The 13,012-nt window shown below is 43.2% G+C and overlaps 1 protein-coding gene across 1 annotated transcript in view; it reads right to left on the bottom strand.

Moving 5' to 3' along the window:
• Positions 1-13,012, bottom strand: part of osbpl5 (oxysterol binding protein-like 5) — a 139,897-nt gene that overhangs the window by 14,191 nt on the left and 112,694 nt on the right. The window contains exons 13-15 of the mRNA XM_084168807.1: positions 12,212-12,310; positions 2,633-2,729; positions 2,327-2,425 (exon numbers count right to left, since the gene is read on the bottom strand). Of these exons, the coding sequence (XP_084024933.1) occupies positions 2,327-2,425; positions 2,633-2,729; positions 12,212-12,310 (295 nt within the window). The remainder of the gene's footprint in view (positions 1-2,326; positions 2,426-2,632; positions 2,730-12,211; positions 12,311-13,012) is intronic.

The raw sequence follows: 13,012 nt of genomic DNA, 5'->3' as shown, positions 1-13,012 counted from the left end.
AGATTTAATGTTGATGAGAGACAAGAACTTCAATACATAATGATTTAATAAATATCCAAAAGGCCTACATAGCCAACAACTATTATGCTTGGCGAGTCCAAGCTAACAAAGCTAGTTGGTGATGTTAATAGTTAAGAGGGGATATGGTAACCAAGATTTCACAAGATTGGTTTTGCCCAAATTTAACAGAACATGTGAAACAACACATTTTTAAATGCGTCACGTGCATACAATACAACACTACCAAGGGGTCACCACTTAAACCTGGTCATTTCCCCTCACCTAGTGGTCCATTTACACACATTGCAATGGATTTTATTGATATGACTGAAAGAAAGGAGAGAAAGCGCTATTGTTTAGTAATAATTGACCGATTCACCAGATGGGTAGAGGCATTTCCTACTACCCACTGTGATGCTAAAACAGTAGCTAAAATTCTACTGCTCAAATTCTGGTAAGGGAAATATTCCCTAAATTCAGAATCCCAGAAACCTTGTCTGCAGACAATGACACCCATTTCACTGGAGATGTCATAGCCCAAATTGCCCTTATGCTGGGAATCTATCACTTGACAGGTAAAACCTGGGTAGAGTGTATACCTCTGGTGCTGATGAAAATGTTAAGCAGCCCCAACAGAGGCACTGGGTATAGCCCTCATGAGATGTTAACAGGCCGTCCCATGAATGTCCCATCTCATAGGCCCATGACTGACAAACAGACTGACCTGACTAGACTGGAAGATGACCTGTTAGGATATATGAAGGAACTAACTTCTACTGTTAGGTCTCTGTATTCTCACTCTAGGAAAGCCCAGGAGGTGCCAGACGGAGAGGATAAAGACAAAATCCCTGTCCAAATCGGAGACTGGGTGAAACTGAAGGTTCACAAACGAAAATGGAACCAGCCAAGATGGATGGGACCATACCAAGTGATCCAGGCCACCCCGAGTGACCGAGAGACAGGGATGGCACCACCTGTCACACTGCCAGAAGATGGAGAAGCACCCACCAAAAGAATGAAGAATGACCAGAACCTGCCATCTGATGAAGACTCAACAGTTCTGCATGGACTCCATGGAGAGAGAAGGAGGGGAGGCCGTGAGCCACATCCACTGGGCCATGAATGTGCTGTGTTATGTGTAATAATCTGTGCTCTGCTTGCTTCCTCAGTCTCGGGGGTGGAAATACAGAACAACCAATTGAAGTAAACCAATTCCTGGGTAAATATGCTGCGGGGCCTGGGTAGGAGGGCAGCACCAAATGGGTCCAGAATAATGATGTTCCCAAAACCTTCTTCAGCAGGTGAGCTATTTGGTGCTATGGGAAAACCTCTATCAGAGGACGATATTACATGTGGTGTGCACCTTTCCAAATCATGTCCAATCAATTGAATTTACCCCAGGTGGACTCCAATCAAAGTTTTAGAAACATCTCAAGTATGATCAATGGAAACAGGATGCACCTGAGCTTAATTTCGAGTCTCATAGCAAATGGTCTGAATACTTTTGTAAATAAGGTTCTGTTTTTTATTTTTAATACATTTGCTGGAATTCCTAAAAACCTGTTTTGGCTTTGTCATTTTGGGGTATTGTGTGTAGATTGATGAAAAACTTTTTTTTATTTAATCAATTTTATAATAAGGCTGTAATGTAACAAAATGTGGAAAAAGTCAATGGGTCTGAATACTTTCCGAATGCACTGTACTTACCAAATGATAATGGACCTACATTCATACAGTTTCTTGAATGTGACCAGCTCGCTAATAATCACAGAAATGAAAGCTAGACAGTCAGGGAGTATTGACAATTCAAAAACAATGGATAGAGGACTATCCTTTGCACATTTTTACAGCGAGGAAATGTAACCAATTTTCAGTGCGGCCCTCCGGACCTCGTTGAAGACTGAATGAGCACCCCGGGGCAAAATGAGTTTGACACCCTTGCTATACAGTGTTTGTTTACATTTACTTTGTATTCAAACATTGGAGTAAAACAAGCTTATATTTTGGGTTCTGATGGGGTACGACTGTTGAACTAAAGCTCATGCTGCATTCATAAATTAAATGATAAGAATATACATTATAAGTCCATAAATGGATGTAGCAATTAAGGATTCATCATTAGAGTTGCTCAGAAAACCAGAGATATTTAGATAACAGAAAGGCGCAGTGCAGACAGTTGGCCTCAATATTCTATTAGATCGATCTGCAGACCGCAATGCCAAAGAGAGTTTTCCCCAGAGTCAGAAACTGGGAATTTAGGGAATGTCTTTGGATTTTTTCAACTCTAATCCCTGTAGTAAAATATCAGAGTTTTAAAAAGCAGTACCTTTACAGTGGGCGTAAGGCATGGTGATGACATACTCCTCATCCCTGCCCAGCAGCATCAGTCTGGCCCTGCCATCCAGTATGGCAGACAGAGAGTTACCTGGAACAGGACATTAGAATTTAGACCCATAAGAGAGAGAACATTAGCCCGGTCCCAGATCTGTTCATGCTGTAAAGCCAACAACCAATGGTTTCATAGACATCTTTAGAGTAGATAAAAACACCATGAAGCTCGATTTACTTCCCGACATAACAGATTGACTGCACAAGAAGACAAACATTGTGGTATGCAAATAAGCCAGCGTACCGTAAAACTTGGACTTGGCCAAAATGCTGCCGCTGATATAGAAGCCGTCCTTCTTGTTGCAGATGTAGAAGGCAGAGATAGGTGGGTGGTGGGAGATCTGAGATAGAAAGATAGGGAATGTGTTATTTAGGGCAGTGATTCTCAACTGGGGTGGGTCGCGACCCACATGGGGGCCGCTGGAGGATTTTAAGGAGTCGCGGGACTTACATTAAATAATAACTTTTGAAAGGATACCGCTGCACTGTTTATTGTTGCTGACTTTACACAACTTTACCGCTACACAGGCGTGTGTGTGTGCTGCACCACTTCTTGTTGTTGACATTACACGTGCAGCGAGTCTGTAGTGGAGAAATGGCTAGCTTACGTTCGGACTGAGGGTTTTTGCGCTGTACACACTCACTGACCTATACAATAACGTTTTTCACCCCACACACACACCTCCACAGATCCAATAAAAATGTCATTCTGCAATATTGTTTTGTATTTAAATGTGACACGTCCAATCAGATAACACAGATCTTCTTCTGACAGCTAGCATGATTGACAACTAACTATGCAGATGTGTTCTGCAGGCATTGAACGTGTGGATAGTTAGCGGTCACTTAAGTCATGCTGTCAGAGTAAAATCATGGACAAGTTTTTAAAACGTGCAGCTCCCTCTTCATCTACTGCTGCTTCCAATGTCAACAAATACCACCCCGACTTCATCAAATATGGTTTTACATACAGTAAAAGTCAAAAGTTTGGACACACCTACTTATCCCAGGGTTTTTACTATTTACTACATAGTAGAATAATAGTGAAGACATCAAAACTATGAAATAACACATATGGGATCATGTAGTAACCAAAAAAAGTGTTAAACAAATCCAAATATATTCTATATTTGAGATTCTTCAAAGTAGCCACCCTTTGCCTAGATGACAGCTTTGCACACTCTTGGCATTCTCTCAACCAGCTTCATGAGGTAGTCACCTGGAATGCATTTCAATTAACAGGTGTGCCTTGTTAAAAGTTAATTTGTGGAATTTCTTTCCTTAATGCGTTTGAGCCAATCAGTTGTGTTGTGACAAGGTAGGGGTGGTATACAGAAGATAGCCCTATTTGGTAAAAGACCAAGTCCATATTATGACAAGAACAGCTCAAATAAGCAAAGAGAAATGACAGTCCATCATTACTTTAAGACATGAAGGTCAGTCAATACGGAACATTAAGAACTTTTCAAGAAGTTTCTTCAAGTGCAGTCGAAAAAACCATCAAGCGCTATGATGAAACAGTCTCATGAGGACCGCCACAGGAAAGGAAGACCCAGACTTAACTCTGCTGCAGAGGATAAGTTCATTAGAATAACTGCACCTCAGATTGCAGCCCAAATAAATGCTTCACAGAGTTCAAGTAACAGACATCAACATCAACTGTTCATAGGAGACTGTGTGAATCAGGCCTTCATGGTCGAATTGCTGCAAAGAAACCACTACTAAAGGACACCAATAAGAAGAAGAGACTTGCTTGGGCCAAGAGACACGAGCAATGGACATTAGACCGGTGGAAATCTGTCCTTTGGTCTGGAGTCCAAATTTGAGATTTTTGGTTCCAACCGCCATGTCTTTGTGAGATGCAGAGTAGGTGAACGGATGATCTCTGCATGTGTGGTTCCCACCGTGAAGTATGGAGGAGGTGGTGTGATGGTGCTTTGCTGGTGACACTGTCAGTGATTTATTTAGAATTCTGCAGCGATACGCCATCCAATCTGGTTTGCGCTTAGTGGGACGATGATTTGTTTTTCAACAGGACAATGACCCAACACATCCAGGCCGTGTAAGGGCTATTTCACCAAGAAGGAGCGTGACGATTTGTTTTTTTCACTTCCATTTTGAGCGCATCACTTGTCTCCGTGCTACGCTGTTTGTTGCTGCTTGGCTACCTGCCAAACTTGACTGACCGTTTCATCTATCTTCATTTAACACATTTTACCAAAGTCTTAGTTATTTTCATATTTCTTACTCTATAAACTTTTTTCATTCAACCTTTTCCACCCTGGATGCTTTCTCTGGACATGGTTCTACAGGATATAATAAAAAATATAATATGCCATTTAGCAGACGCTTTTATCCAAAGCGACTTACAGTTGTGCGTGCATACTTTTTTTTTTGTGTATGGGTGGTCCCGGGGATCGAACCAACTACCTTGGCGTTACAAGCGCCGTGCTCTACCAGCTGAGCTACAGAGGACCACAGGATCTCCACCAGCCGAAGCTCAGTAGTAACATTAACACTATGTCATCTAATTGCAGTTGCTGTACTCATAATATACAGGAGAACTATCGCCTTATGGTGAGGATAGCCGTGCTGCAAGCACAGCTTCAGACTCAATCGTTAGGCAAGGGAAATGTAAGTGTAGGAAAGGATGAAACAGCGTCTGTGCCACCAGCAAGTACATATAGTAGTATAAATCCCCTCGCACAGTCCCCGCAGCCGGACACATTTGGAAAGAAATGCTGTTGGCATGCTCAACCGGTGTCGCTCATTCAGCCGACAGAAACTTTCAACCGGTTCTCCCCATTAAGCAACGAGTCGGAGTCAGAGGACAAGCCTTCTCAGGTCTCTCCTCCACATGTTACGGGGTCTGAGCCACCGAAGCCTCCCACCATTAGCTCTGACAAATTGAAAACCCTAGTCATTGGCGACTCCATTACCCGCAATATTTGACTTCAAAAGAATCATCCAGCGATCATACACTGTTTACCAGGGGGCAGGGCTACTGACATGAAGGCTAATCTGAAGATGGTGCTGGCTAAGGAAAAACTGGCGAGTGTAAAGAGTATAGGGATATTGTTATCCACGTCGGCACCAACAATGTTAGGATGAAACAGTCAGAGGTCGCTAAGAGCAACATAGCTTCAGCGTGTAAATTAGCTATAAAGATGTGTCGGCATCGAGTAATCGTCTCTGGTCCCCTCCCAGTTAGGGCGAGTGACGAGCTCTACAGCAGAGTCTCACAACTCAATCACTGGTTAAACTGTTTTCCGCCCCTTCCAAAAGATAGAATTTGTAGATAATTGGCCCTCTTTAAGGGACTCACCCACAAACAGAACCAAGCCTGGCCTGCTGAGGAGTGACGAACTCCATCCTAGCTGGAGGGGTGTTCTCATCTTATCTACCAACATAGACAGGGCTCTAACTCCTCTAGCTCCACAATGAGATAGGGTGCAGGCCAGGCAGCAGGCTGTTAGCCAGCCTGACAGCTTAGTGGAGTCTACCATTAGCACAGTCAGTGTAGTCAGCTCAGCTATCCCCATTGAGACCGTGTCTGTGCCTCGATCTAGGTTGAGCAAAACTAAACATGGCGGTGTTCACCTTAGCAATCTCACTGGAATAAAGACCCCCTCCATTCCTGTCATTATTGAAAGAGATTGTGATATCGCACATCTCAAAATAGGGCTACTTCCAAGGCAGTTATGGTCAATGAACTAATCACTGATCATAATCTTGATGTGATTGGCCTAACTGAAACATGGCTTAAGCCTGATGAATTTACTGTGTTAAATGAGGCCTCTCTTCCTGGTTACACTAGTGACCATATCCCCAGCGCATCCCGCAAAGGCGAAGGTGTTGCTAACATTTACGATAGCAAATTTCCATTTACCCCCCCCCCCCAAAAAAGACTGCGTTTTCGTCTTTTGAGCTTCTAGTCACGAAATATATGCAGCCTACTCAATCACTTTTTACAGCTACTGTTTACAGGGCTCCTGGTCCGTATACAGAGTTCCTCACTGAGGTCCTTGAATTCCTAAATCGGACCTTGTAGTCATATGGCAGATAATATTCAAATTTTTGGTGACTTTAATATTCACATGGAAAAGTCCACAGACACACTCCAAAAGGCTTTCGGAGACATCATCGACTCAGTGGATTTTGTCCAACATGTCTCCGGATCTACTCATTGCCACAGTCGTACCCTGGATCTAGTTTTGTCCCGTGGAATAAATATTGTGGATCTAAATGTTTTTCCTCATAACCCTGGACTATCGGACCACCATCTTATTACGTTTGCAATCAAAATAAATAGTCTGCTTAGACCCCAACCAAGGACCATCAAAAGCCGTGCTATACCCTCTCGGACAACCCAAAGATTCCTAGAGGCCCTTCCAGACTCCCTCCACCTACTCAAGGACGTCGGAGTACAAAAATCAGTTAATGACCTAACTGAGGATGTCAATTTAACGTTGCGTAATACCCTAGATGCAGTCACACTCCTAAAAACAAAAAACATTTGTCAAAAGAAACTAGCTCCCTGGTATACAGAAAATACCCGAGCCCTGAAGCAAGCCTCCAGAAAATTGGAACGGAAATGGCGCTCCACCAAACTGGAAGTCTTCCTACTAGCTTGGAAAGAAGGTACCTGTGCTTGGCCCTCCTATGTTGAACATAATAAATGGCTCCCTTTCCACTGGATGTGTACCAAACTCACTAAAAGTGGCAGTAATAAAGCCTCTCTTGAAAAAGCCAAACCGTGACCCAGAAAATTGACAATGAATCTTGATGGTTGTACAGTGGTAAAAAAAACTGATGGACCTCGGCGTTACTCTGGACCCTGATCTCTCTTTTGACAAACATATCAAGAATATTTCAAGGACAGCTTTTTTCCATCTTTGTAACATTGAAAAATCATTAACTTTTATCCAAAAATGATGCAGAAAAGCTAATCCATGCTTTTGTCACTTACAGATTAGACTACACCAATGCTCTACTCTCCGGCTACCCGGATAAAGCGCTAAATAAACTTGAACCAAAAAATGTGAACATATTACTCCAGTGCTAGCCTCTCTACACTGGCTTCCTGTTAAGGCTAGGGCTGATTTCAAGGTTTTACTGCTAACCTACCGATCTCTCCGATTTGGTCCTGCCGTACATACCTACACCTACGCTACGGTCAAAAGACGCAGACCTGCTTATTGTCCCTAGAATTTCTAAGCAAGCAGATGGAGGCAGAGCTTTCTCCTATAGAGCTCTATTTTTATGGAATGGTCTGCCTATCCATGTGAGAGATGCAGACTCGGTCTGGACCTTTAAGTCTTTACTGAAGACTTATGTCTTCAGTAGGTCCTATGATTGAGTGTAGTCTGGCATAGGGGTGCGAAGGTGAACGGAAACGTCCTGGAGCTACAAACCGCCCTTGCGGTCTCTGCCTGGCCGGTTCATGTCTTTCCATTGGGATTCTCTGCCTCTGACCCTAGTACGGGGGCTGAGCCACTGGCTTACTGGTGCTTTCCATGCCTTCCCTAGGAGGGGTGCATCACTTGAGTGGGTTGAGTCACTGACGTGATCTTCCTGTCCGGTTTGTCGCCCCCTCGGGCTCGTGCAGTGGACGAGATCTTCGTGGGCTATACTCAGCCTTGTCTCAGGGTAGTAGGTTGGTGGTCTGTTGATATCCCTGTGGTGGTGTAGGGGCTGTGCTTTGGCAAAGTGGGTGGGGTTATATCCTGCCTGGTTGGCCCTGTCCGGGTGTTTCGTCAGACGGGGCCACAGTGTCTCCCTACCCCCCCCGTCTCAGCCTCAAGTATGTATGCTGCAATAGTCTATGTGCCGGGGGGCTAGGGTCAGTCTGTTATATCTGGTGTTATTCTCCTGTCTTATCCGGTGTCCTGTGTGAATTTAAGAATGCTCCCTCTAATTCTCTTGCTCTCTCTCCCTCCCCTTCCGGAGGACCTGAGCCCTAGGACCATGCCTCTGGACTACCTGGTCTGATGACTCCTGGCTGTCCCCAGTCCACCTGGTCATGTTGCTGCTCCAGTTCCCACTCTTCTGCCTGCGGCTATGGAACCCTGACCTGTTCACCGGACGTGCTAACTTGTCCCAGACCTGCTGTTTTCAACTCTCTCTTTCTACCGCTCTTGCTATTTCAACCTCTAAATGCCCGGCTATGAAAAGCCAAGTGAAATTTACTCCTGATGTACTGACCTGTTGCAACCTCTACAACCACTGTGATTATTATTTGACCCTGCTGGTCATCTATGAACGTTTGAACATATTGGAGAAAAATCTAGCCTTAATGGCCATGTACTGTTATAATCTCCACCCGGCACAGCCAGAAGGGGACTGGCCACCCCTCAGAACATGGTTCCTCTCTAGGTTTCTTCCTAAGTTTCTGCCTTTCTAGGGAGTTTTTCCTAGCCACCGTGCTTCTACATCTGCATTGCTTGTTGTTTGGGGTTTTACGCTGGGTTTCTGTATAGCACTTTGTGACATCTGTGGATGTAAAAAGGGCTTTATAAATACAATTTGATTGATTGATTGATTGATGGAGTGCTGCATCAGATGACCTGGCCTCCACAATCACCCGATCTCAACCCAATTGAGATGGTTTGGGATGCGTTGGACCGCAGAGTGAAGGAAAAGCAGACAAGTACTCAGCATATGTGGGAACTCCTTCAAGACTGTTGGAAATGCCAGGTGACTACCTCATGAAGCTGGTTGAGAGAATGCCAAGAGTGTGCAAAGCTGTCATCAAGGCAAAGGGTGGCTATTTGAAGAATCTCAAATATAAAATATATTTTGATTTGTTGAACACTTTTTTGGTTACTACATGATTCCATGTGTTATTTCATAGTTTGTGTCTTCACTATTTTTCTACAATGTAGAAAATAGTAAAAATATAGAAAAACCCTTGAATGAGTAGTTGTGTCCAAACTTTTGACTGGTACTGTATATAGAAAGGCAGGGTGAGTGTAGACTTGAGTACGTCCTATGCAACGAGCTGTTAGCTAATGAGAGCATGAAACCCTCCAAAATGAAAAGGCATCTGGACACCAAGCATCCATGCCACAAAGATGGCTGATTTTATTAAATGTTTTAAGAAAATGTCAATATCTGGAGGCCACACAAGATTAATTGAAGAACGTACACTACCGTTCAAAAGTTTGGGGTCACTTAGAAATGTCCTTGTTTTCGAAAGAAAAGCAAAAAAAAAAGTCCATTAAAATAACATCAAATTGATCAGAAATACAGTGTAGACATTGTTAATGTTGTAAATGGCTATTGTAGCTGGAAACGGCTGATTTATAATGGAATATCTACATAGGCGTACAGAGGCCCATTATCAGCAACCATCTGTCCTGTGTTCCAATGGCACGTTGTGTTTGCTAATCCAAGTTTCATTTAAAAAGGCTAATTGATCATTAGAAAACCCTTTTGCAATTATGTTAGCACAGCTGAAAACTGTTGTGCTGATTAAAGAAGCAATAAAACTGGCCTTCTTGAGACTAGTTGAGTATCTGGAGCATCAGCAATTGTGGGTTCGATTACAGGCTCAAAATGGCCAGAAACAAATAACTTTCTTCTGACACTCGTCAGTCTATTCTTGTTCTGAGAAATGAAGGCTATTCCATGCGAGAAATTGCCAAGAAACTGAAGATCTCGTACAATGCTGTGTACTACTCCCTTCACAGAACAGCGCAAACTGGCTCTAACCAGAATAGAAAGAGGAGTGGAAGGCCCCGGTGCACAACTGAGCAAGAGGACAAATACATTAGTGTGTCTCGTTTGAGAAACAGGCGCCTCACAGGTCCCAAACTGGCAGCTTCATTAAATAGTTTCCGCAAAATACCAGTCTCAACGTCAACAGTGAAGAGGCGACTCCGGGATGCTGACCTTCTAGGCAGAGTTGCAAAGAAAAAGCCATATCAGACTGGCCAATAAAAAGAAAAGATTAAAGATGGGCAGTCTGAGATATGGATTTTTCTTTGCAACTCTGCCTAGAAGGTCAGCATCCCGGAGTCGCCTCTTCACTGTTCACTGTCAAGTGTGTCAACTATTTCAAAAAGAGTTACACAAAAAGCAGGTGTTTCCAGAACTTCTGCAGGGATATGGGGAGCGAGCACCAGCAGGTGCTTTATCATGCAGAGGTCCGCTGACTTTCCAAGGGTAAAGTGTTAGGTCGCTTTTATGATCTTTGAGCGGAGATTGCTGCATTTCTTTCGGGAAAAACAAGTCACCTCTGGCCGAACATTTCGATTGTGAGGAATGGCTCGCGCAGGTTACCTACCTGGCGGTTATAAAGGGAGGGGGCACAATCAATTTCAACAGAGGGACAAAGTGGATGCCTTCAAGATGAAGCTTACAGTTTGGGCAAATCATGTTTCTAACGGGAGGATTTACATGTTTCCCAATGCTGATTTCGAGATTCATAATCTGATCAACAAAGTGCACGGCAACACACTAAAAGAAAACGTTAAAAAGCATCTTGTCAAGCTGCAGGAAAAGTTTTGCGACTACTTCCCGGAGGAGAACCGGAGACAAGACGACTGGATACAGGACACCTTTTGAGTGGAGATGGGAAGCGTCACGTTGCCAAGCAACAAAGAGGATCAGCTGGTGGAGCTGTCATTTGATCACGGACTGAGCATGCGCTTCCCGGAAATGACACTGCCACAGCTCTGGTGCAGCGTAGTAGGAGAGTATCCTGCTCTCACCTTTCATGCAATCAGAATCATGCTACCGTTCAGCACTACCTATCTGTGTGAAAGCGGCTTCTCTGTTATGGCCGTGCTGAAAACTAAAAGCAGAAACAAACTGGACAGCCAGCGTGACCTCCGAGTTGCCCTATCAACCATCACCCCATACTTCAATAAACATATCAAACTGAAGAAACACACCCAGCTTTCCCACTGATAGACCACACACAATAAATAAACAGGTTCATTAGTTATTGTTCACCATGTTAATTATTTCTGACATTAATATTACATTTGATTGAACTGGTTAAAAACATACACCTTAAAAAATATATACGGTTGTGAAACTATTCACATAGTAATTGATGACTAAGAACTCCTAATGATTGTTGTTTTTTCTATTTTAAACACTGATATGTGTTAATGTTAGTTAACATTATTGGACTGGTAATTTATTACACCCCACTCCTGAACTGGTCGCCTAATTAAATGGCTAATTCTCTTAAATTGATTATAAATGTTCTCAGTTAATATGGCTGTGTATTTACTTTTTTAAATGCCATAATAGTAGCCCATTGAGACAGGGTCTATTTTGCAAGTGAAGCCTGCCCAAGGCAGCTGCAATACAACACTACAAAATGTAATCATCAGTCCATAATATTGGGTCACGACTCAATTGTCATTGTCAAATTTGGGTCCCCAGGCAAAATCAGTTGAAAACCACTTATTTAGGGGAAACTGAATGATTCAGTGTGTTGGGTCAGATGTGAGGTAATTAATGGTACAGTCGTGTTCATTAGGCACAAAACAGAAGAAAACAGTGTGACACGGGGACGTAGGCTAATACCTGGACTTGTCCAATACTGGCATTTCTGATACACAACAGTAATATCAGTCTCGCAAAGCAGGGAAGAGGGCTGTAAATCGGCTCGGAGGGAGCTTAAGTCTGGGGATGAAGCATGTAGATCTGCCACTGACATGGCCTCAGGTCTGAGGCAGTCGTTTGCAGAATAGCTAGGATTTCGCTAACTTCTGAACAAAAGACCTGCAGAGGTATGACATTAGAGACAGCGGTACACACTTGCTGTGTGTGTGTGTGTGTGTAAGAAGTATATGGGTAATCTCACCTGCTCTGCGATGTAAAAGGTGCAGCTGTCTGTCTGAGGATGGAGCCAGCAACAGCGAAACATCTCTCCTAGGATGGGGTTATAGGGCTTCTTCAGACCCTGTAACACACACACACCCATCCACTACTATTAAAATCTATCACATGCATGCACGCAGCCATACTTAATTTGAATAAACAAATCAATTTACATGTGCAAAAGGATTCAAACACAAAAAAATCATAGATGCATGGACACAATGATGGATACAGACAAACATATATACTGTTATAATAATATAATATGCCATTTAGCAGACGCTTTTATCCAAAGCGACTTACAGTCATGCGTGCATAAATTATTTTATTTTTGTGTATGGGTGGTCCCGGGGATCGAACCCCACTACCTTAGCGTTACAAGCGCCGTGCTCTACCAGCTGAGCTACAGAGGACCACTGTTAATATCTATCATATGAATGCACTCATTCCCAACTGTGTATAATACTAAAAAGTAAGGCTGTCCTGGACTAAAATACATTTCAACGTGTATTTTTCCATATATAGACACACCCTATGTGTTTTAATAAAATCAACTACATGCATCGAGCTTGTTTGATGCTTTAAGCTTATGGTTTGATGAAATAAGACAAATGCCTCGAGGGCGCCAGAGATCTAGATAACCAGAAGAAAACAACCTTAACCTGACCAAACTACTCTCCTCCCACTCCTGCTGGCTTTCGCAGATTCTGCCATTACTCTCCTGAAGTTCCCGGTAATAGGCTACAAGAGGAGTCGGCAACCTTTCTCATGTTGAATGCCAATT

This window comes from Coregonus lavaretus, assembly GCF_964263955.1.
Source record: "Coregonus lavaretus genome assembly, chromosome: 9".
Classification (NCBI taxonomy): Eukaryota; Metazoa; Chordata; class Actinopteri; order Salmoniformes; family Salmonidae; genus Coregonus; species Coregonus lavaretus.
Note: the sequence above shows the minus strand (reverse complement) of the source record. Positions and strands in the feature narration are given on the sequence as shown.